The 24234-nt window shown below is 40.7% G+C and overlaps 1 protein-coding gene across 7 annotated transcripts in view; it reads left to right on the forward strand.

Annotated features, from left to right (window-relative positions):
• Positions 1-24234, forward strand: part of tcf4 (transcription factor 4) — a 146661-nt gene that overhangs the window by 72845 nt on the left and 49582 nt on the right. For all 7 annotated transcript variants that reach the window (XM_076164010.1, XM_076164005.1, XM_076164011.1 and 4 more), the window contains 2 exons: positions 6670-6796; positions 8016-8065. In XM_076164010.1, coding sequence (XP_076020125.1) covers positions 6670-6796; positions 8016-8065 — 177 coding nt within the window. The remainder of the gene's footprint in view (positions 1-6669; positions 6797-8015; positions 8066-24234) is intronic.

A 24234-nucleotide genomic window follows, 5' to 3' on the forward strand; every position in this document is an offset into this window, starting at 1 on the left:
AATGTGGCATTAAAAGAAGGCTTTAACCCTTTACTTACACACACACACACACACACACACACACACACACATCAGAAACATGTTGAAGGCTCCATTTTGATGTCTTGGAAGGTTTCAGAGGAGCTTAGAAGCTGAATTTACCTGTAAAAGGAGGCATGAGCCCCCAGTACCTGGTGTGGAGTTAGGAAGGGAAAACAAGAATAAGAAACAACTGCAGCTAATTTTAGTCTAATTAATAGACTATATAGGTCAAATTAAATAATTTCTAATTATTTAATACGACCTCATCTGAACTGCACATAATATCTACAACTCAAAATGTCAATTATGTTTATGAATATTCATGATATTTATCCACTTCTGTATTGTTCAACTAACAAAAATACAATCACAGTGTGAATCAGACACATCTGGTTTATTTATTACAATAAATAGGCAACATAGATGAAGCCACACCAAATCCTTTAGCCTTTATGATGAATCTCATTCCCAAATGATCAGAAAAGTGAACAACTAAATAATCGCTAACTGTTAATTGGTATGTGTGACACAAATAGATGTTTCTGTTTGTAACAACACAGAACTCAGGAGGTTCACACACACACACACACACAACTAAGAGAGGAAATTTCACCACGTTAAGTGTGTGTGAAGGTGGCAGACATGATGTCTGCAGGTATCGTTCCTTCTCACCTCATCTTGTCTGACATCATTTCCTGTACAAGTTAACATTTTAACACCAGGTTACACACCGTATTTTTTCCTTAGATTATTTATTTATTTATTCCAACTATAACTTGTCTGTCTGTCTGTCTGTCACTGTGTGTGGTCACATGTTCCACTCACAGCTGCTCTCCAGGTCTGAACACACACACACACAGATCCAGCTGCTCATTGCTCTCAGGAGACTCTCCATCATCGTTTAGTCTCATCTGCCGACCGCACAGATTGACACTTTATTTTAGTTTACGATCGATCCAACTCACTCACTCACTCACACACACACATACACACATATAACACATGCAGGCACACAAAGACACACAAATATGTACTGTACTGGCTTCACTTAAACTGTGTGTGTGGGGGAGTGTTTTTCATTTCATGTTGATACATCAACTATGACAGCCGTGTGTGTGTCTGTGTGCGTGTGTGTCTCTGTGTGTGTGTCTCTCTGTGCGTGAATGTGTGTGTAATCAATTTACTGAACATTTTGAGTGTCAGCAAGGCCGTGAAACAAACAAAATAATCCAAACAGCAAAGGAGCAGAGGTTAACATTTAAGCCTGACAGCATGGACCTGTGCTAAGGGCTCTGACTGAACAGCAGCTCACTCGGGATGAACTCATGACTTGCTTACTAACATGTAAATGATTCAGATTACATGTTTGTGTGTGTGTATTTTGTGTTTTATGTAGTTTTATAGGCTTGGAGTTTCCCTCGGCTTCCAGCCCTTTGTGCTAATCTTGAAGCTAACACTTCCTGGGTCTACCTTGTTAGTACACACAAAGCCCAGATGGACTCTAGACTCTGAATGTCAGCAGTATAGTAAACAGATCAGATTGTATCATGACATGTTGATACCTATCGGCCTGCGTTACCATGAAAACCCCAAAACCCTTTCATGGTTTAGTAATCTCAGCGCCAACACTAAAGCTAGCACACTGGTGACATCAAGTCAAAAATCCATCAGAGAAGCTCTCCCTCTACTCTCTCTGTCACCCCCCACCCCCACCCCCACCCTCTGACAGTAATGTTAACCCTCTCCCCTTTGTGATGTGTCTAACATCAAACAGAATGCAGTTCAGACACGCTCGCACACACGCACACACGCACACACACACACACACACACACACAGTGAGTGAAGTAGAACAGCTGGTAGCAGATACAGAACAGAACTGGGCTGTCAGGACTGCACTGCTGAACTGTCTCACACACAAACACACACAAAAGACTACACAGCACACACAGGCACGCATCCACATGTGATACATTTGAATATCTGCAATTACTTTCATGTCTCGCACACGCACGCCACATGCACGCACACACGCACACACGTACACACACACATAAATAAACATATCCTGATCCATGTGGCACAGCTTTCATTGAAGACAGGTGTGTGTGTGTGTGTCTTCTCTTGGAACTCACTGCTGCCATCACATGACTTCATACTGTAAGCTGATACTTCCTGCGATCCCAAACCCTTCAAAGTCAGTCAATTTACAGAACATTAAAAAAGACAATGATAAATCTTATATATACCTACAAATACATATAAAAACACGGAATGCAGCAAGAAAAAAGTCCCCTTTACCTGGAAGAAACCTCAGGTAGAACCGGGCTCTAGGTGGGCGGCCATCTGCCTTGACCGGTTGGGTTTAGTGAAGAGAGAGAGGGAGAGAGAGACACACAGAAAGGCACAGCAACAACATCAATAGTACTAATGGAAGAATGACTAATGATAATAATAATAATAATAATAATATTGTGAGTTTGGAGCAGGACAGGGTCTTGTGTGTATTCATGGCAGTGGATCATTTAGATTACTTAAAAAAAAAGAGCTAATGATAGAAAGAGTCGCACAAAAACAAACTTAAAAGTGTTTATTGTTTTAATCAGTCGAAGTGACACGAAGACACCTGGAGCTGAGGCTCCATGGCACCAGAGGAACTCGCTTGTTCTCTCTAAATCTAAATCTGTCTCTCCATTTATCATTCCTTTTCGTCTTCCTCCCTCCCCCTTTACCCCTTCCTTCCATCCTTGTCGTCTTTCCTTCCCTGTTTGCTCTTTCTTTCTGTCTTTCCCTCCCTCCTTCGTTCCCTTTCCTTGTGTCTGCTCTGTTTCCTTTCTTCCTTATCCTGTCTCGGTTTTGTTGTCTCCTTCCCTCTCTCACTGTCTCTGTCACTTCTTCTTTCCTACCTTCATCCTTCTGTTCCCCATCTATCCTACTCTCCATCCTTTCCCCGCTGACTTTTTTCTTTTCTTTTTCATCCGCTCTTCTTCATCTGTTCTTCCTCTGCTACTTGCTCACGTAGCTTCCTTTTTCCTCCCTCCTCCTCCTCTCCTCCTCTCCTCCCTCCCCCCCTCACTCTCTTGGATCTCATTCTAATGGCTCTCAAGAAGCTGCCAGATAAACTCGGAGGTGTAATGTGCTGTCTGATTCCTCTCTAAGTGTTCTTAAATGATCGCTATTTATTTGTCAAGCCAAGCGTTGAGCGCTAATTAAGGAGAAATGTTTGAGCTGCTGTGTGTGATCAGTGTGTGCGAGTGTGTGTGTGTGTGTGTGTGTGTGTGTGTACTGGAATGATGTCAAAGCAGGAAAAAACTTAAAGGACAGATAACATAGATATGAAAAACACACACACGCACACGCACACACACAGTCGCAAGTGTTTCAGAGACAGCAGTGTCTTAATATGATTGGTTGTTGATTGTGTGATCTGATTGGTTTGCTTTGACTGTAACATTAATGCTGTCAGCTCTCTGTCTCTGGTGATCATAGATGATTTAGTGCCATGAATGCGGTGTTCCCTTCTTTGGCTTTAATTGTGTTTACATTTAACATTTATCGATTGATTTCCTTTTTTAAAATCTATTTGTTAACTCAGGTGTATGAATGTTGCTGTATTGATAAAGTGTGATGTGTGTATTTGCTGCACACCTGGTGGAATAAACAGCAGTACATGCGTGCTGTGATATATGATATGATAGAAGTGTTTCATGTATTTTATATGTATAGATAAAGTTTTATTCTTCATCTTTCCTGGTTTCTGGTTTCACTTAAACAGCTGCTTCAGGCCTTCGGTCCCTCAGGAGTGTGTGTGTGTGTGTGTGTGTGTGTGTGTGTGTGTGTGTGTGTGTGTGTGTGTGTGTGTGTGTGTGTGCGTCAGCTGGAATGAAGCTGGCGTACAGGTGCACCTCTGCCTCGCCAGCACTTCCTTGTAATTAATGACTTATTCCTGTCTCTATCTTTTTTTCTGTCTCTCCCTCTCTCTGCCTCTGCCCCTCTCCGTCTCTCTCTCTCTCTCTCTCGCTCTCTCTCTCTCATCATATTTGCGCTGGAGAAATTGATGACATGTGAGTGTTGCAGTCATGTGAGGATAGAGGGTTGAGGAGGAGAGGAAGAAATGGAGGAAAAAAGAGAGCAAGTGAAGATAACAGAAGGAGAGAGCGTTGGATGTGTAACAGTTATATCACCTTTATGAGACATGTATGATAGTCTTGTCTTCTCTTCTCTCCCCTTCACTCCCTCATCCCCCTCTTCTACTTGCTCGCTCTCTCCTCCTCTCCATCCTCCTTCTTTACTTCCTTTACTCCCGACTTCATTATTTTTCACTTTCCTCCTTTCTTCCATACGTCCATGCTTCCTCCTTCCTTTCCTTCCTCTCCTTGATACAAGTAACACAAGGTAAAAAAGGAAATGGTCAAATATGATCTCCAAATTTGGATTTGTTCTATGTTCCCCTCTAAAATTTGTCTTTATTCATTCTTTGTTCTATTTTTCTTTTTTTCATTATTTACCTCTCGCTCACTCACTCTTTCTTATTCTCATAGTTTCTCTCACACACACTTTGTGACTTCTCTCCTCTCTTGTCTGTCTGTATCTCTGTGTGTCATTAGTCTCTCTCTCTCTCTCTCTCTCTCTCTCTCTCTCTCTCTCTCTCTCTCTCTCTCTCTCTCTCTCTCTCCCTCTCTCTCCGTGGTAATCTATCTTAGTTAATATCGTCTCTGGGAGCAGCTGGGTACCGAAGCTCAGTCAGCTCTGCTAGAAACAGGAGGGGGGCTGAAGTTGAAAGTGGGGAAGCTGGAGAGAGGCAATCTGAATGAAGAAATAAGGGAGATAATGAGCAAATGACAGAATAAATCTATCTATCTATCTATCTATCTATCTATCTATCTATCTATCTATCTATCTATCTGAGGAATACAAAGAGACAGGAAGAGGCAAAGATGTGAAAAGGTAAATAGTGACATTTAGAGAGAAAGATATGTGGATAAAAATGCATTAATGCATGAAGACAGACATGTAGAGACAGACAGGGACAGACGGAGACAGACGGTATTCTTTCCTCCAGCTCGTGTAGTTGCCCAGCGACGGGCCCGGCCTGGTTCGATCGTTGAGAACGAAAAGAAAAAAGAATGAAAAGAAAAAACACCACAATCACGCAGCCACCCCACCCCGAGAAACACACACACACACACACACACACAGAGAAATACACGGGGACAGGATGGGTGAATTGGTATGTGATTTTGTGTGTGCCTTTGTGTCTGAGTCCATGTGTGTGTGAGTGACTTTATTTAAGACAAGGGCCCTTTTGTTTTAAGCGAGAGCGGCTTGGGGACCGGGCCTGGCCCTGTAATTGGCCTACTTAGGCCCTGTTTAGCATGAGAAAAGCCTTCTTGGCTCTGCAGTGCCAAGCTAACTCTTGTTTTGAGCCACAGAGAGGATGGATGCAGTGATCGGAATTCAGATGAGCCCCCAAACCCTCCTCCACCCTCTACTTTAAATACGCCGCACATTAATTACTTAACGAGAACACTGGGGGGAAAAAATCTACCGTGTTACCGTGTAGGAGTGAAATGTGTTTTGGGGAGGAGGGGACGTTTGGCAGCTTCTTCTTCTTCTTCACTAACTTTTTGTGCGGCTCTGAAAAAAAAAAAGTTTTCTCCCCCTCTTATTGTCAGCGGTTCCCTCTCTGCTCCTCTTTCGCAATCAGCCCAGACGCCACACGTTGATGCCCAATCATTGAACTTAATTAGCCAGACAGGGTGCGAGCTAGCGAGTTTGTGAGCCTGACGCACACACAGGCGGCAGAGTCCCACAGAAAAAGCAGCAGTGGGTCAGTTTTTCCAGCTCTTGCACGTTTTAGGTGAACTTCTCCACGCTGAGCAGTATGGGGTACAGATCATGGAGGTAAAGATGATCAAAACAAACATCTCTCCCTCTCCCTCTCCCTCTCTCTCTCTCTCTCTCGCGCGCTCTCGCTCTCGCTCTCTAACGAAGATGAAGAATTGTCAGGAATATGTTCTCCTGTGACCTTGACCTTGAACCCTCTGTATGTTGTGATGGATCTCTGTCCTATAGTAACTATGACCTTTGACCCTGAACCCTCTGTATGTTGTCATGGATCTCTATCCCACAGTAACTTCCGGGTGTCTGTAGCTCATTTTTACACTTTTGTACATTATTGTTCTTTTTTTAAATGTTTTAACTTATTTACATTATCAGACCAGCTGTCATCGGCATTCTAAATATTTAAAATTATTTTACGTAGCATCAATGTATCAAATGGCAACATGTAGAAACTGTTAACATTCCCAATGTCTTCAATGCTGTAACACTAGGAACGTTGTGTGTTAACCACTGTAGTAATCTGACAGGCTGTTTCCTTGATTTCATGTTTTTCATTCACTGTTTTGTTATTGTCAGACGACACAGGCTCGAGGATCACGCTTATTATTTCTATAACAAAATCAAGCAAAGTACAGATTTAAATTGTCTGTAGGAAACTGGGAATGTGTGGCTGTGAATTGAAGTTGTGGTTTTTTCGATGTGTGTGTGCTTTGGAATGAGTTGGATTGAGTCACAGAAAGATTTCTCATCACTGGGATTTTGTCTTCTCTTTATTGTTTTTTTCCTTCCATTGTCTCTCTCCCAGCCGCTCCATGGGGGTGAGTTGGGATTGGGGAGTTCCGGTGCGTCCTCACCCACCAAGCCGGCCGGTCAGTACTACCAACACTACAGCGCCAACCCACGGAGGAGAACACTGCCTATGGACAACATGGGTGAGACACACATGCACAAACGCACACACGCACACACGCACACACTCACACACACGCGCGCACACACACACACACACACACACACAGGAATAGCTTGGCCACCCAACTCACCTGATTTTGGTGCTTCAGAATTTTACCTCTGTCCAAATATGAAAAGTGCTTTAACCAAAGCTAAATTATGATGTCATATTGATCATGATTGATTGATTGATCAACCGTTTAAATACAAATGCTAAATATGCGTGCAGAGAAAACTGCATTGTCCAACTGATTATCAGAATCACACATTGTCCTTACCGATTTGACAACTACGCAATTCTGATAAGAGGGTTCGGAATTTAACGTAATCTATCTTCATGTATGTTACTGAAAACAATTGGATCACCTGTCTGATAGTCACACACTGTCACACTCCCTGTTCCTTCATCTGTTCCTCTCACCTGCTCCTTCACCTGTTCCTTCACACGTTCCTTCACACGTTCCTAACATTGCACACCCAGCCGTTCGTGGAGAGGGAATCTCTCCTGGAATTGAGGTTTCTTCCCTTTTTTCCTTATACATTAAGGTTTCCCCGGAGTTTTTCCTCGTTTTCCTATAGAGCTTTGAGCGGGGTCAGGAATTTTCCTGATGTTGTGGGTCGGTAAAGCCCTTTGAGACATTGTATGTGATATTGGACTATACAAATAATAAAGCAGGCAGTCTTTTGGGTGGCCTGGCTTTAGCTTTGGTAGCCTTGAACGAGGGCACACAAAGAGGAAATGCTCAGCGACTCCACACACACTCCCCCCTCCACACACACACACACACACACAAACACACACACACACACACACACACACACACACACAGTCACTACAACCACCCCAAAAAAAATTAAATATTCTTTCATTTTCCATCAAAGTCCCTTTCTGTTAATAGACTGCTCCCTCGCTTCCCTTCAGAGGAACCCTGAGAAATAAAATAAACATGTCAAAGCCTCCCTGCTCCCTTTTGTCCAAGCAAAGGAAAACATCAAGCCCGTCCTTTTATCCCTTTATTTATTTATTCCCTCTCATTTTGTCGGATTTTGTTGTGTTGGTGTCTATTTGCAGTGAATGAGGACAGCAGGGGGAATTCTTCTTTGTCTTTTTTTTTTAGTTATCAACTAAAATCAAACCTTTCAGGAGAAATCTTTTGTGCGTGTTAAACCCTGATTTGATTGTTTTCCTTTTTCTTTCAGATGTGCACGCAAAAAAAGTGCGGAAAGTTCCTCCTGGTTTACCGTCCTCAGTAAGTGATAACATCATTCTTTTTGTGTGTGTGTGTGTTGCTGTGAACAAAATCTGCTGTGTGTGAGAGAAATGGGGCAGATTATTTTGATTTCAAAGGTTGAAAACAGAAATTTGAAAGTGAATCGTGTATCATGCAGCAGACTGTGTTTTATTCCTGGGCCACAGCCGTTTGACGAAGTTGAGATGAAGGTTGTTTTTTAGGCTGAGCAGCTGGTTTGCATTTTTTACGTTTGGTTTTTGTTTGTTCTAATTCCAGAATTAAAATAACAAAAATGGGAAATATGAGTTAAAGAGCCAAATTTGGAAAAGAAATACATCATTTCTGCTTTTTTGTTAAGTTTATATTTTGATTTATTGACTGGATCACTTTGAATCTTACTCATTGGTGAATCTGCTAAGCTGATCTGGGTTTGTGAGTAGTGGGAGTTTGGCCGATGTCATTGCTGGGTTGAACCTTGGTTCATTGGTTGAGTGGAGAAAGTTCCATACGATGATCTGGGGCAAAACTAAATGTATTTAAAATTCAAGAGATTTGTATTTGCCATTTTCACATGTTACACTAGAATGCATCATAATCAACAGAAAGACGAGAGGGAATCCACAAAAAATAGGAGTTACAAATGTTACAAACACTGCTATAAGAAAATTTACAAAATATCTGATAAGATGTGAGGGATACTGCTTAAACTGTGTGTGTGTGTGTGTGTGTGTGTGTGTGTCCGTGTGTGTGTGTGTACCCGTGTGTGTGTATAGCTGTGGCAAAGGACCTCATCTAATTCCTTATCCATCAGTTGTTTTCTTGTTTAGTTTATTGCAGTTTTGCTTGATTTTGAAACTCATTTTATGCTACAGGATGTTGACTGTTTCATCGTTTTCTCGCTGTGTGTGTTTGGTCTGTGTGTGCAGGTGTGTGTAGAAGTGGTTGCTGCTTTGGTTTTATAAATAATCAATCATAGTTTATCGCTTGAAAATGTTAACAATATTTTTTTCGCAATAGATAATTTATCATTTGTCCCGGGAAATGTTCTTGATAAAGTTTCTAAAAATGAAAATCTCCTTTTAGGGAATGTTTCATTATTTTTGACACAGGAATGCTGAGAATGTGCTTATTTACGCGCTCATTGTGAGTTTATTTTGTCAGATTTTGACTTTTGTTGTGCAAGCGGGCGCTGGCTCCAAAGCTGGCCTCGTTAATAGCCCGCTAACGACAGCTGAATCTACGACTGAGCTGAATGTACGCCGGTCTTCGGCTCTTTGGCTCGGCGGGAGTCCGGCTTTCTGCGGCCTCGGCCCACTTTGTCCTGCTTTGTCCCACTTTCTCTCTCTCTCATTCTGTCTACATCTCTCTTGCCCGACCGAGGGCAGAGGAGGGGACGGAAGGAGGAAGGAAGGAGAGAAGAAAGGAGGCAAATAAAATGAAGTAAAAGGAGAAAGGAAAGGCATTAGAGGAGGATCAGGGAGGAAGTGGGGCTTATTTGACACACAGATTTTTGTTGTTTTGGTCTTTTGTGTATATCTGTGTGTGTGAGTGTGAAGTGGGATGTGAGATGATTCCTGTGGTGGAGGAAAAATCCACAATATCAGGAGGAACGCAGCGGAAAAACATTATATTTTGACATATTTCAAATATTTGTATTCATTATGGCTCATTTTATTCATATTTCACTGTAATTTGAGGTCATTTAGCACTTTTTGCTTTACGTTCAAGTGAAATACAACCGCTTAACTCGATACTTACAGGTGACATGTGGAAGGATTGAGTCACATTTAGCTCTGGTGTTTCCAGAAATACATATAATAACTTTTTTTTATCATCAAACTGCAACCAGACCATAATTTGCAGGTGGAAAATCATCAAATTCATGTTTACTGTAGTGAGCTGAACTGTGAACATGTTTGGTGACATAGGAACATTTTTTATAGTGGTCCAATTCATATATGCTATTGTATAAAGGACGCAATACAAGATAAACAAAAGCCCATACCTCCACCAAGCCCCAAGAATTTTCAGGTACTCAGAACTCAAGTAAAAAACAAACATATTAGTAAAATGTAAACTAAAAGGTATGAGTAAAATGTAAACAACAGAAATGTAAACACACTTCTCACAGCTCCCCAGCGTAGACTTCAGTCATTTGTTTGAATACATGCCCTTGTTTGCTTCCAGTCGTGATGATGGTCATATTCAGTTACTGCTCAATTGTACGACTGGACTGTACCGGACCTCTGTTGGCATTTGGTTTCCATATGGGGAATGGAGGTATTAGAAAAATATTTGCAACTTGGCAGATCAGTCTCTTCAATCCCACAGCTTTGAACAGCACCTTGTATCCTTCTATCCTTAGAGACAGAGAGACCACCTCACTCACCTCTTCCCATCGTCTGTTGTTTTTGACATACGTGTTGGTCTATGATAACTGTTTATGTTCGGGGACCTGGTGAGATACAGATGAGGTGGAGGTTGTATCGACTGTCAGCATCTTCATTACCATGCTTCCTTTGAAGGTGCTTGATCTGACCGTGCGTTGTAGAAACATATTACTGACGTGGAGTCCTTCATCGTCACCAGCTCCTCATCTGCCAATGCTGCTTGCTCACATTGAATTCTTTTTTTACAAAAATGTCACGCATGATACACACTCCATGATAGAGACACGTGATGTCATTTGGCTGATCCGCATAGCCGTCTAGTAGGCAATCCTTCTGTCGGTATGTGTGCGTATCCGTGATCCATAATTATTGCTGGCCATTGAAGTTTTATGATAGGTATGGAAAAATTACTTTAAGGATATGAAAGGTCACGATCTTTAGTATTTGTCACAGGGATCTTATTCTTAAACATAGATCAGGATCAGCCTCAGTCCTCCTTCGCCCAAGTCCCCCCCATCTCCATCACTTCATCAGAATCCATCTGTGAGGAGATGCATTTAGAAACAGAGCCTCCTTGGTGAAGGTATTAATACACCGTTACTGAAACACTTTCCAGGTTTTTCCTCCCAGGATTCCTCTGAAATAAGTGAGGTTTTGATGTCGACTTGAGTCTCCGCTCTGTGTTTCCTGTCGTATCGTCCCTCTGTGTGATTCTCTGTGTGAGTCCTCCTCTCTGCTCCTTGTGTTCAGAGGGAAAAGAACTTAAAGAGGAGGGCCCGCTGTGTGTGAAATGGAGAGCACTGACGCTCCCGCTTTGACTGGGGAGAAACAAACTCACAGGCAGTTCTTGGCACAGGATGGCTTCGTGGGTGGACCACCTCCTCTTTCATTCATTTGGGCTTTATTTTAGATTTCACATGACAAATTTAGACCTGGCAAAAAGAAAATCCTCTACTCATTTGGCTTTTATTTTGAAATCCTATCAGATTTTTGACAGGTGTTCATTCTTGTAATTGTTTCTATTTTTGTTTGAATTTTATTTCAGGGGAGGGAAGTGAGAAACTGTGCTGACTAAGGACCTACACACTGACACACTTATAGGCTTTAGGAAGGAAGGAAGCTTGAAGGAGGGTGACTCAGAGACAGCAATAAAAAAGAAAGAGAACAAAATGCAATGCGATGAAATCTCCCTGAATACCTGCTGTGACACCAAAATCAATGATATCCCTTCTTCTTTGGACTGGCCCATCTTTGATTGACTGTGTCATGTTGGAATTGACACACAGCATAAATTGGCACGTCTCATTCCATCTCTATTGTATACTACTGTACATTTTATCATCCGTTACATTATTACTGTAATCGCATATAAAAGATTCTGGTCTCTCTCTCACAGAAAGCTGTTCTTGTACTAGAGAGCGTATGTGTGTGTATTCAGGTTGGAATGTGACTGTAGATGCTCTGAAATAACACACACACACTGACATTACAGACATTCCAGTATGAGTCTGTGTTTTATTCGGAGCAGGTGCAGACAGAGAAGGAGAGAGAGGGCGAGGGAGCGAGCGAGCGTGTGTGTGTGTGTGTGTGTGTGTGTGTGTGTGTGTATGTGTGTGTGTGTGTGTGTGTGTGTGTGTGTGTGTGTGTGTGTGTGTGTGTGTGTGTGTGTGTGTGTGTCCGTGCAGATACACCTACGGCAACACGCAGCCTCATTTTTTCCGACTTCCATACATCAATCCTGACACTTCACAATTGATTTTATATGACTTTAAACAACATTTCTCCATAATTCTCGTTGTTTTTGTGATTTTGTGAGTTTGGAGGACCGACATCTCTGCTAGCCACCAATGAAAGAATCTATGAGCAAAGGAAGGATGTTCAGATCCATAGTTTGACCTTTGGCCCTGACCTCAAAGCCATCTCATGATCTGGATGCTGCTGCATTGTGATTGGCCGTCACCCGGCACATAATGGTTTGTGTGTGCTCTCTACTGTAATTCATTTTTTATACATCTAATTACTTTGTGTGAGCGTGTGTGTGTGTGTGTGTGTGTGTGTGTGTGTGTGTGCGCTGCGCTGCGCTCCAGCTGCAGGCACACATTCACAGCAAGTTGCAACACGTGATTCAAAATAACTTTATTAAGGAGAGCGAGTGGGCCGACGAAGCAGGGTGAGGTGTTCAACCTGTGGGTGGATTTTTATGTCACGAATGCGTCCCAGCTGAACACACTGCGGTACACCTGGAAGTGTGTGTGTGTGTGTGTGTGTAGCTTATATCTCAGTGCAAATCCATATGTGGTCCGGCAGATCAGACCGCAGCATCATGCATTAGCATTTAGCTTTGTCTGATACAGGTTTTGCCGGTGTGAACGAGCCTTACAGTGGGAGTTCTTTTTTTCCCTCACTACACACGCTGACACCTGTGATGGCTCGGCAGTATCTGAGCATCCTTGATCCTTTTTGTATTTATTAAATTGATTTCTGCAACTTTGTTATTTCACTTTGTCAGGCGCACTTTAGCGAGTTGATGATTTACTTTGTGAAACAATTAAACGTCACTTGAGAGGAGAGCGTGGGGTGTCTTTGTAATCAAAAGGAAATTAGGCGTCGCTTTCCGACATTAGCAGGTTGCAAAACGCGGCTCCTCGTTGTTTTTGCTGTGTTTGTGTCGTCAGTTTTTTTTTTTTTTTTCTTCCACAGAGCCAATTTCCTTTAGATATGATTGTTTTTGTTAATTTGTTGTCGGGTTGATGCTCGTCCCTGATGTCTAATCTAACACACACATTTATCAAGATTATCCTCAATAATGGAACCATGAAAATGAACCATTAAAGGGAACTGAAATAAGAAGTGATTTGTGTGTGTGTGTGTGTGTGTGTGTGTGTGCGTGTGTGTGTGTGTGTGTTATATTCCGTTTATTACTTACTTCTAATGAAAGTATTAATTTACAAAGCAGTAATTTGATTCACATTAGCATTTTTCGAAATTTGCACCTTTGTTTTGGGATTGCTGCTATCCCATTCACACACACACACATACACACATACTCACTTTAGATTGATTTGTTTGCATTTAAATGTTACAGGGGATGTCATCTGCAACTCTGGTTAAAAATTTGGAAATTAAAAATATGTTGTGTATCCTCATGATCACAAGTAATAGAACTGTAAAATCAGATCATGAATCATTTACAAGTTTAACCATTTCTTTACCAGGATACTTTTTTACGTGTTTACATATTAAACAATGACCTCATTGTACCGAATAAATTGCCTGAAGTAGCAAATTTGGAAATAAATTCAGATATTTCTTTTTCATTTCAGTGCAATCATACTATTGGGTTTCAAGTTCATTCATGCTCACTATTATAAAGCTTGTGTTATTTGATTTTTTTTAAGCATTAACTCAATGAGCTATGAATTTAATTTCTCACCTACAGTGAATGATTTAACACATCGAGCTTATCAAACTGCACTTTTGCCCTGTTTAATTTAGTAAATATTTACTGTATATGTCAGTGGATGTGTCAGATGTGTTGTTGATTTTAGTACATATACTAGTGTCATCTCACACTTCTATACATTACTGTGTAAAATATGTTTGAAATCAAATGTAGGATTACAATTACATAAGCCAAAATATTATCTTAAAAATAATTTATTAAGGGGAGCAAAATACACAAATGAAGTGTGATGAACCGATAATTACATTATTCAATTTGAAAGAAAGACTTTTAACCAGAGGTGATTATATACAGTAAAAGAATTGTAAAATACAAATAGAATGCACAAGCTTTAAGCATGTGCTTCACTTTAAAGAAAGAAAGATTGCAAAAATACAGGAAAAGTAGAAAGTCTCCAAAATGTATGAGCGCCTCAGACTTTTTGTTAAAAATCTTGCAGATCCAGATCCATGTGTGTATGAAGTCTTCAGCTTCTAAAAAATCATAAACAACACAAAATCATTTGTTGGTGTCATTTTCAAACTGCTTTCAGAAAGATCTAAAACCCACTCAGCTCTCCATTAAATCCTCTAAGTCTAAGCGATCAAATCCAGAGTGCTCTCTCTCTCCCCCTCTCTCTCTCTCCCCCTCTCTCTCTCCCTCTCTCGGCTCAGATGTGGTTTTGTTTAAAGTCGACAGCGTTAATTAAATTAAGCTCAGGTCTTGCAGAAGGCACAGTAGGAAAGAGAGCCTGCGCTCCCTGTGGGCCGCTGATGGAGGAAGTGTGGGGGGGGGGGGGTTTAATGAGCTATACTGCCCCCTTCAGGCTGCCGTGGCAATTATATAGACACAAAACACTTCAGTCTTTATATTACTAGATGCTTGATTTCCTTATCAGTCATCCATCTTTAAAATCCCAGGGTCAGGCTCAGCATTTATCAATGAAGACTCATCTGCCAACATCACATCCATTGCCAATGTATTTGCAGTATAGAAGTGTTCTAATGCTCTTATTTCACTTTGTCGTGAATGAAGCGGCCTCACAGTGGAAGTTGTTTATTGTCTTACGTCCCACTGAGGACATTTGAGTTTTACAAAGGTTTTACAAACGCAAGCTCACAGTTTGTTTTCGTGTGTACTCACATACACGCACACACACACACACACACACACACACACACACACACACACGCCTGCTACAGATGTGAATGTTCCCTTGTCACATTCCTGAGCCAAAATATTTGGCCGCTGTATCAGGCAGCATTCTGATTTGCTCCGAGGCCACGATGAATATCACATGTTGTCTCACACACACACACACACACACACACACAGAGTTGTGGTGACAAAACTGCTTGAAGTTGTTAATGCGTTAAATGTTTTGCAGTATTCCCGCTCGGCTCAGATTCAGCCACGCTTTACATTTACCCAAACTCTGTACTGAAGCCATTTTCTTTTTTACTTGAGTATAAAGGATGAAGGAAGCTGGAATAATTTCACAGCTGTGGATGAAAATGAAAAGAGTGGTGTGTAAGAGGCTGTTCACTACTGTGCTAACTAGGAATTGTATGGAATATATGAGAGGTCCATTAATAAAAAGCCAATCATCAAATATGGGAAGTCTAGGTCAAATAACAAACCTAGTATTTTTTATTTGAAGATGTAAGTGTTTTGCTACTAGATGTCCTGATTTTGGTGTGGGCATTCACAATCCCATGCCTGCCAACATTGGTTATTGGATGTGGCATTGGTTATTCTCTGTAAATTGTACGTACAGAGAATGCTGATTCAGATGCAGAAGAAGATGATGTCATGAGTATCACTGTACATGGATTTGCACGATAAGTCTAATTTCAAGGTAAATGTTAAATGTCTGGATATATTTGGGCAAGAAAGCCAAACCAGATGACTGTCGGGCTCTAGGTGGAGGTAAGAACTGGTGCTCCATGTTGTTTGTCTTATAGGTTTGACGTTCTGACGCCATGAGTGTGTTTCAGCAGCATTTGATCAGTTCTGGATATGGACGAGCTTCCTTCCAATACACTAGCAGGAAGCTCCTCTGTAATTCCATGTAACAAGCTGCTAAAGTCGTTTTTCTTGTGATCACAGAGAACTAATTTCACGATCACAGCAAATCAGAATGTAAGAGGTAATTACTTGCAATTATCACGCAAGATCTGAGTCTTGATTAATTTTTAGAAGTTATAAAAAGGCTCTTCATCAAATGTTGACGTGTGGAGTCTGGCAATTGTGACCAAACTGCTGCCTGTGAGTACGATACTTACATGAGGTGAAGAAATAAGGGAAGGATGAGAAAAAGCATAAAGTAAACTAGGTAGGATGAAAGAAGGAAGGATAGAAACTAGAAAGTACAAAAGGAAGGAACTAAAAAAAGCTGAGGATGTTTTTTAACCTTTTGTTAATGATGCTCAGGCTTATACAAAGCCTGTGTCTTAGAGATCTGAAAATCAAACTCAACACACACACATTGTTTTGGTGAAAGCTTGCTGGTGGCATGGATTAGTCTCATCTCTGCTGTCTGTATTCAGAGCTTTCATTCTGAGCATGCTCAGTAGAAGGAAACCGCCAGTGATTAGAAACTAACCAGGAGACCGAAGCAGAGCTGTTAGTCTGCCAGTGAGAAAGAAAGAGCTGCATACACACACACAGGAACGAGGACCTTTCTGGACCTCTGTGTCCAAAGCTATTTTAAAGAGACACTCTCAAATTCTTTCATTCATTTATGGCTGAAGTAGGCTTTAACATTTTTCGTAAGTTGGAGCATTCTGGTGTGTCGGCCTGTGATCCTTATGTTGAACACCTAAAATGCTCGTCTACATAATGTTTAATTTGAGACAAAGCACATAACGGAAAATAGCACCCAAAGTTTTATTTAAAGTTTATTTTACACCATTACAGCAGAATATAGTTCTAGATACATTTCGCTTTATTGTGGCGGGCATATCTTCTGTCTTTGCACTGTTGTATGTAATAGCAAGATGTATGCATGATTGTCCACTTAACAGCCTACAGACCTGGTAAGTGAACGCAACATATCTCTATGTCCGTGACCTAATTCAGTAGGAAATGACCTGAAAATCATGAAATCGTGAAAAATTGCGCATCACTTGAAGCACCTAGTCGAGAGTAAATACGCTCGGATGATTCACACACTGTGAACCACCCACAAGACTGAACATCACCGATTGCAAAATTAGAGTTGGACAACTGCCATTTTGAAAAACGTTTGGCCGGCTTGTTTTGGTGCACGGTGAAATAACAATATTTCAAGAATGGGAGGACCGAGAGCTTCTATCTGTCTGCAAGGAGGAGGATATCCAGCTCCTTTGTCAAAAAAAGTCACAACATGAAGCAGTGCAGAGAAAAAAATTAAACAAGACTACAAGAAATCAAAATAGTTAAAGTGGATGTACGGACACCTTCCTCCATCATCTTCCTCCATCATCTTCCTCCATCATCTTCATGGAACCGGAATTGTTATATGAATATGAGCAAGGAACTCAATGAAGGAACATGTAGTTGTCCTTCTGGAGAGTTCACTGTAAAAACAATTCCTCATTCCTTTTTGAATCTTCTATGTGCACTTCTAAGTGTCTAATGGTGAACTTGATGATAGATGTAGATGGTAAGCAAACAAACATCTTTAAAGCCTTTGTTTACTTGTTCTATAACATACAAATTAAAGACATTATTTACACACAAGAGTAAAAGTATCAATTTCTGTCACCAAAGTATGTTTCTCTCCGCTCTAAATCAGAAAATGTCTTTAAAATAGTCTTAATAATAACCTTAATAATTCTACTAATACTACAACCCTCTTCTTCTCTCCCAGCTGCTCCGCCTCCCAGGAAGTTGAGGAGGGAAGTTTTTTTAAACACCCCACCTCAACATTTCCCGTCAGTTTGTAGAATTTCTCCAAATGTTCCGTTTGTTAGGATGAACAGAAAATCACAGAGAAATCACCATAAGGGCTGCTTTGCATTTTTAATTAAGAAACTAACATATGAATATATTTGCATATTATTGAGTTGCAGATTAAATCATGCATACATAATTAGCATGCAGCAATGCTCATTTGGTCGTCTCTCTCTCTCTCTCTCTCTCTCTCTCTCACACACACACACACACACAGACACACACACACGCACACACACTCACTCAGCTCCATGTTTACTGTTTTTTTGGCAAGCTGTGCTTCTGATGGATGCCAGACTCACACCACAACTCTCTCTCTCTCTCTCTCTCTCTCTCTCTCCCTATCACTCTGTCTGTCTGTCTCTCTCTCTCCCTCTCTCTCTCTCTCTCTCTCTCTCTCTCTGTCTCTCTGTCTCTGTCTTTCTCTCTCTCTCTATCTGTCTTCAGACACTCAAACACACGTCACACATGCACTTCTACAGCCTCTCCAAAACACTTTGTTTGAGTCTCGCTCTCCTCGGGTGTCTCCTCCTCTGTCCCTCTCTTTCTTTCTTTCTTTCTTTCTTTCTTTCTTTCTTTCTTTCTTTCTTTCTGTCTCTTCTTCCTCTTCTTTCACAACGTCTCTGTCTCTCTCCCCCTCTCCCTGCATCCTGTCTCCCTCCCTTCACTCCTGTCTCCCTCCCTCCTGTCTCTCTCTCTCTCTCGCGCGCTCTCCGTTCCCGTTGTATTTTCAGGTTTTTGCCTAGAATAAACTGACAGAGACAGAATAATGCTTCTAGAATATCAATCAATCATTCAATCAATCAATCAATCAATCAGTCTCTATATATCATTACAGCATCACACAATAAGCCTTTTTATTAAATATGCTTATAATATTGTAGATATAATGCTAACTCTAATTACATTATATTTCTTGTAATATTTGTAATATTTTTTGTCTTTATCATGAATAGAGATGTCAAAATTATTATTAATAACAAAAAAAAGAGAATTTATTGCAAAATGACTGAAGGTATTTCACCAAGAATTTTTTTTCGAAAAAAGAAAAATCCAAATAATAAGTGATTACAGCAGATTTAAATCCGTCATTCCATCAACTGTAATTATTCCAGATAGCTCTTTAGCATTTTAAATGTTACTTAGTTTCGTGTTTTTACAATCGCTTACACACATTTTTCAGTACTGTGTACATTTTCTTTTAACACAGTTCAACACAGCAGATCAAGCTCACATCCAAAGCCATGAACTCCACCAAACGTTTATGTGTGTTAAATGTCAGTTCAAAACAGCACCGACATATGTTCTCTACCAACACACACAGTCATTCATGCTAGAATGAGAAACGCTGCATTTTGCCTTTGGAATCTTTCCACTGCTTGTGCTATGTTACAAGAAAAAAATAAGCAATGTTAAAAAAAATCCTTCAAAATGCTCTTTGCTACATTTTTTGCACATGGTAATTTCAAAATGGACAGTAATCTATCTGTAATCTGCAATCTGCATCAGAGCAGCTGTGATGCAGATTGTGACAAGCTCAGCGGTGTTATCAGCCGTACAAAGAGTGTCCATTTTAGACCAGGACGGAGACGGTGCAGGGGCTGTCTGCTTCTGATCGCCTTCACATGAACAGTAGGGATATTCATATTTGTCATGTGGACAGCAGGCTTCGCTGGGAAAACTGCAGTATGGAAAAATTGTTTTCATACATTAACTGAGTTTTCAAAAGTATCCAGACTAGTGTGGATTGTAATTTGAATTGTAATCCATATTTCAGTAATGATGGAACAGCATGGAGCTCTGTAGTTTATGAAGATGCACTAAAACTTTACTGAATCAGCTCCATCACAACTGGATGAAGGTGGTGGTTGCATTATGTTTGTAGCTAGGCACCTGGCTATGCCTGGATAATCTTTCTGACCACCAGATCCAGACCATATGGATCCAGATCCAGATCTTACTGATCCAGATCCGGCTGATCCAATGGTAGTGATTGTTTTGGTTTGTCCTCAGTCTCTGCTACCATCTAGTGATAACCTAGTGTAAACACAGGTCAAGCGTGAATGGTTGTCAATGGCCTATAAATAATGTTTTTTGTGTACTTGTTTTTTTGTCTATAGTAAGACTATGATACAGAAGCAAATATATATGATATTACCCCTTACCATTTTACCTAAAAATGTATCAATACACACTCGGGAGCAAAAACATAGCCTTCTTGGCAGGGGTAAAATAAACCATGCTGATTCTGCCAATTTCGATTTGCCTTTGGAAACTTTCATACTTAAAATTATTGATAAATTTTGCACGAAGTTGTGAAAGAATTAAGCAACCTAAACTGAGGTTAAAAGGATCAAATTTGAGTAATGAAATGATTAATTCGTACAGATGTGCCTCTGTTTTAAATAAAGAGTGTGTGTGTGTGTGTCTGGGAGGGGGGGAAAGTACAAAAGAGATGGAAGAGAGACGGAAAGGAAGAGGGGCAGAAGAGAGGAGGTCGAGAGACAGAAGATGGAGAGAAATAGAAAGGAGGAGAGAGCGATAAAGAGAGAAAGAAGATGGGGAGAGAAGAAAGAAATGGAGGCAGAAGTTCGGGGCATAAGAATAGGAAGGCGAGGAAGCTGAGGGAGAGGTGAAAACGGGGAAGAGAAAGATATGAGAGAATGAGGAGAGGGGAGGCTAAGTGAGGAGCAGTGTATGGAAGGAGAGAAAGAAAGGAGTGGAGAGAAATTAGACAGAGGCAGAGAGAAAGCGAAATGTAGGTGGTGAAGGTTTGATGACCAAGAAAGCATCAGACAAAATTAAAAATGTTGCCTCTGCCTCTTTTCCTGAACCGGGTCACTCTATTTCATTCTTTCTTTCTTTCCTCCCTCCCTCTATGCCTCCCTCATGCTCCAGTCTCATTGGGTGGGTTTGCTGGGAGGCAGCCAGCTCTGCAGACAGATGGTCCACTTATTAGATGTGCATCAGCCACCCCCCACCCCCCTTCCTGCAGCTCGCTTTTTAATCAAATTAAAGCCAAAAACATGGGGGAGAGAGAGAGAGAACGACAGAGAGAGAGAGGGAGAGAGAGAGATTGAAGGGGGGGGGGGGGGGGTTTACTTGTTCTACAGTATATTATTTGTTTGAATGTCATGAATGACGGTGAGTTGAAGAACCGCTATCTTGTCTCCATCTGTGTGCAGCTGCATTCTTCAAAACAGAAAATACTAAAGTAAACTCAGAGAACTGAATACATCAGTAGTCTGAACTGGAGCCATGTGACGGAAACTAAACCAAATTTAATTTTTTTTTAGAGGATTTCTCTCTCTCTCTCTCTCTCTCTCTCTCTCTCTCTCTCTCTCTCTCTCTCTCTCTCTCTCTCTCTCTCTCTCTCTCTCTCTCTCTCAAATCAATCAGACTGATGTTAATTTCTGAATATCTGTGTTCAACTACTTCACCACTGTATCTGAAGGTGGTGGTCTTGGCTATACAATTCAGTAATACATTAAATAATATCTCTGAGATATAGGCAACCTCAAGGTGCTTGGTGAGCGACTGTGTTAGTGATCACTGGGCTACATTTAGTCATTTAGCAGACCCTCTTATCCAACACAATGAACATCTGAGGTTTAAATACAACACAAGCAAAGATCTAGCCCAGAGAGAACAACAAGAGTAAGTGCCAAGAAGCTAAGTGCGAGTCGAACAGCGTGATGTAGGTGCCAAGAGGCAGGTAGGTAGACGTTAGGTGTGAAGGTGTTGTTCACGAATAGAGTTGGTAATGAGTAAACTATGAGTAAGTCATTCCACCACCTCAAGGCCCACAAAAGAGAAGTGTCTGGATAGAGATTTAGGGCCTCATTGTGGTGGTGGCATGAGGCGCCTTTGTTTGGCTGAGTGGAGAGAGCTTGAGGGACTTTACACCTGAATTAAAGAGTTTAGCAAAGTATTTTGTTATCACGATTCACCTGTTCAATAGCAATGTGTTGAATTATTGATTTGTTTGTCAGTACTAGCTTAGAATTTTCATCGTTAGCGTCGCTCGTTCCTTAGCTCAATTGTCCAAGTATGCACGATAATAACAACATTACACTGTAAGCCTGTATATTAGTTTAGCATTGTCAGTACATTGTTATTAAGGTGATTCCTCCCACAATAGTAATTATTTAACACACCATAGCTGGTCCGTACTAGGGTTAGATTAGCAATGTAGCTACAAACTGTGGTGGTTCACGGTTACCGAGCTGACAGTCGCATCTTCTTCGGCATGATACAAATGGTTTCTCTTTGGATAGAAATGGGGCTTGTTTTTGGCTTTATTTTACATTTTTTGCTGAAATTGGTATTTGATATTTATTGAATGTTAAAGAAAGCATCAGATTCACACACACACACACACACACACTCCAATTATAGTAATATGATTCAAATCCTGGTGGATTACTGAATAAAATGTTTTCTCATTCTTTAGATGCCAGTGTCACTGAACGTGCTCATATTTCCTTCCTTCACTTGTTATGCTCGGCAAACTGAACATGGTTTCACACTCTCGTGATCAAAAGAGTAGTTTTCTGGACACTGTGTATGTAGGGCCACGTACTGTATGTTCTTGTATATTTTTCTTTGTCATAAAAACATTTCAAACCTTTTGGAAACCTCAATTTCAAGCAATAAGACATTCTTGATCCATATTGGCAGGCTGGTTTGATTTTGATTGAAATCTGCTGCATCTGTGTGATGACTAACATGTCAATCAGACTTAATGTTGGTTCTGTGGTATTTTAAAGTTTACTTTTAATTGTGCTGATGCCATCTGACCAGTTTGGACGAAGTTTGATGAGCGTGTTCAGGATAAACTAAATAAATTCCTGAAAAGCTCCTCACAATCACAGCAGTTTTCATATTATTGCTAAGACTAATTCAGGAAAACTCTGTACAATTCTGTGCTGCTCTATTTATGGAATGGAAGGAATCCAATATATTGTTTTAGTTGTTGTGTTCTTGTGATCTGTTTTACTTCATGTTGGACCAATCAATCACACAGCAGGTACTGAGGCCTCATACAGCAGACGGCAAATCCTTGAATCAGAGCTAAAAAAAAATGGCTCAGGAATTAAAGTTTAGATCCTCTTAGTCCTCGTTTCTTAGTGGGAAATTACAGAAAACCTGCGAGTTCCTGAAAAAGTGTGCTAAGGGAACTTTCTTTAATTTATATCTTTACAACACATTTGACCATCCGTTGCTTACTTTATTAGTGTCAGATTACTTTTGTACGAATTTACAAAACTGTTGAAAAATGTCTTGCAATGGAAAAAGCCGCACTGTATAATGTTTGGAGCCCCCTAGCGTGTTTTATTGTTACATGCATCCATTCAGCCAGCGTTTCTCATGATTTCACTTTTGTTTTAGTCCAAGGCAAGCCTGTCATTGTGTGTGCCTGTGAATAGAGACAGACCAACATGCTCGAGCTGTCTAGCTGTATTAGAGGACAGAGCTCTGTGAAAAAAAGCATGATTGGGACAAAACTGAAACCAAGAGAAAACAACAACACACACTGGGGGGGGCTCCAAAATGGACATACCGCTGCTTTAACTGATCATTTGAAACAAATCGAGGGGCACACATCTGAATGCATTATTACCCTCCCTTTCCGAGTTTCATCAAAAGCTGCTCAGCACTTTTCATGGACACAGAAACACATTTTGAATAGGGGTGCTGACATGTTGCGGCCTGTAACTTAGCTAAACATCATGCCAACATAGAGGTTTGTGGTTACTTTTTTTCATGAAACCGTAATGGCTGGATAATTTGCTTCAACATAGCTAAAGCCTCTTTACACAACATGAGATGTGTTGACTAGAGGGTCGGATATGATTTTAACCAACACCTTTAAACAGATTTAACCAACACCTTTAAACAGAGCCCCCCTTAAACAGAGCCCCCCCCAAATTTCAGGATTTGTTTTTCTGATATTTATGAGGTGATTTTGTAATTTGAGTCAAATGTAGCTTTTTTCCTTTGACACTTCTTATTTATATTCACAAAGTTTAATTAGATCTATATGACAAACAAACAGAGACAATATGCATAGAACAACCTTTATTTTCTTGTGTCACTAGTCATTACAATTGATTACACATCATCAACATTGTAATCATAATTTAACATTAATGTTAGTTGAGACACACACATTTAAGTAGATCGCAATGTTTACAAAAGCCAGCAGCATTGAATCATTCCAGTGCTGCATGATTAGCAGCTTATGCAACGGGGTGGAAACCCCACGGAATCACACTTGTGTGTGTGCGGCACTGTAGCACCCCTTCTCCTGTTCCCACTCCTGTGCCTTTAACATCTTTCATATTCATTGTTTGTACACATATTTATGTTATCACCTTTTAAATGAAGTGTAATTAAGCTAAACAACATCACAATTT

This window comes from Genypterus blacodes, unplaced genomic scaffold (assembly GCF_046128005.1).
Source record: "Genypterus blacodes isolate CSIRO-AG114 ecotype Tasmania unplaced genomic scaffold, CSIRO-AGI_Gbla_v1 ptg000133l_1, whole genome shotgun sequence".
In the NCBI taxonomy this organism is placed as follows: domain Eukaryota; kingdom Metazoa; phylum Chordata; class Actinopteri; order Ophidiiformes; family Ophidiidae; genus Genypterus; species Genypterus blacodes.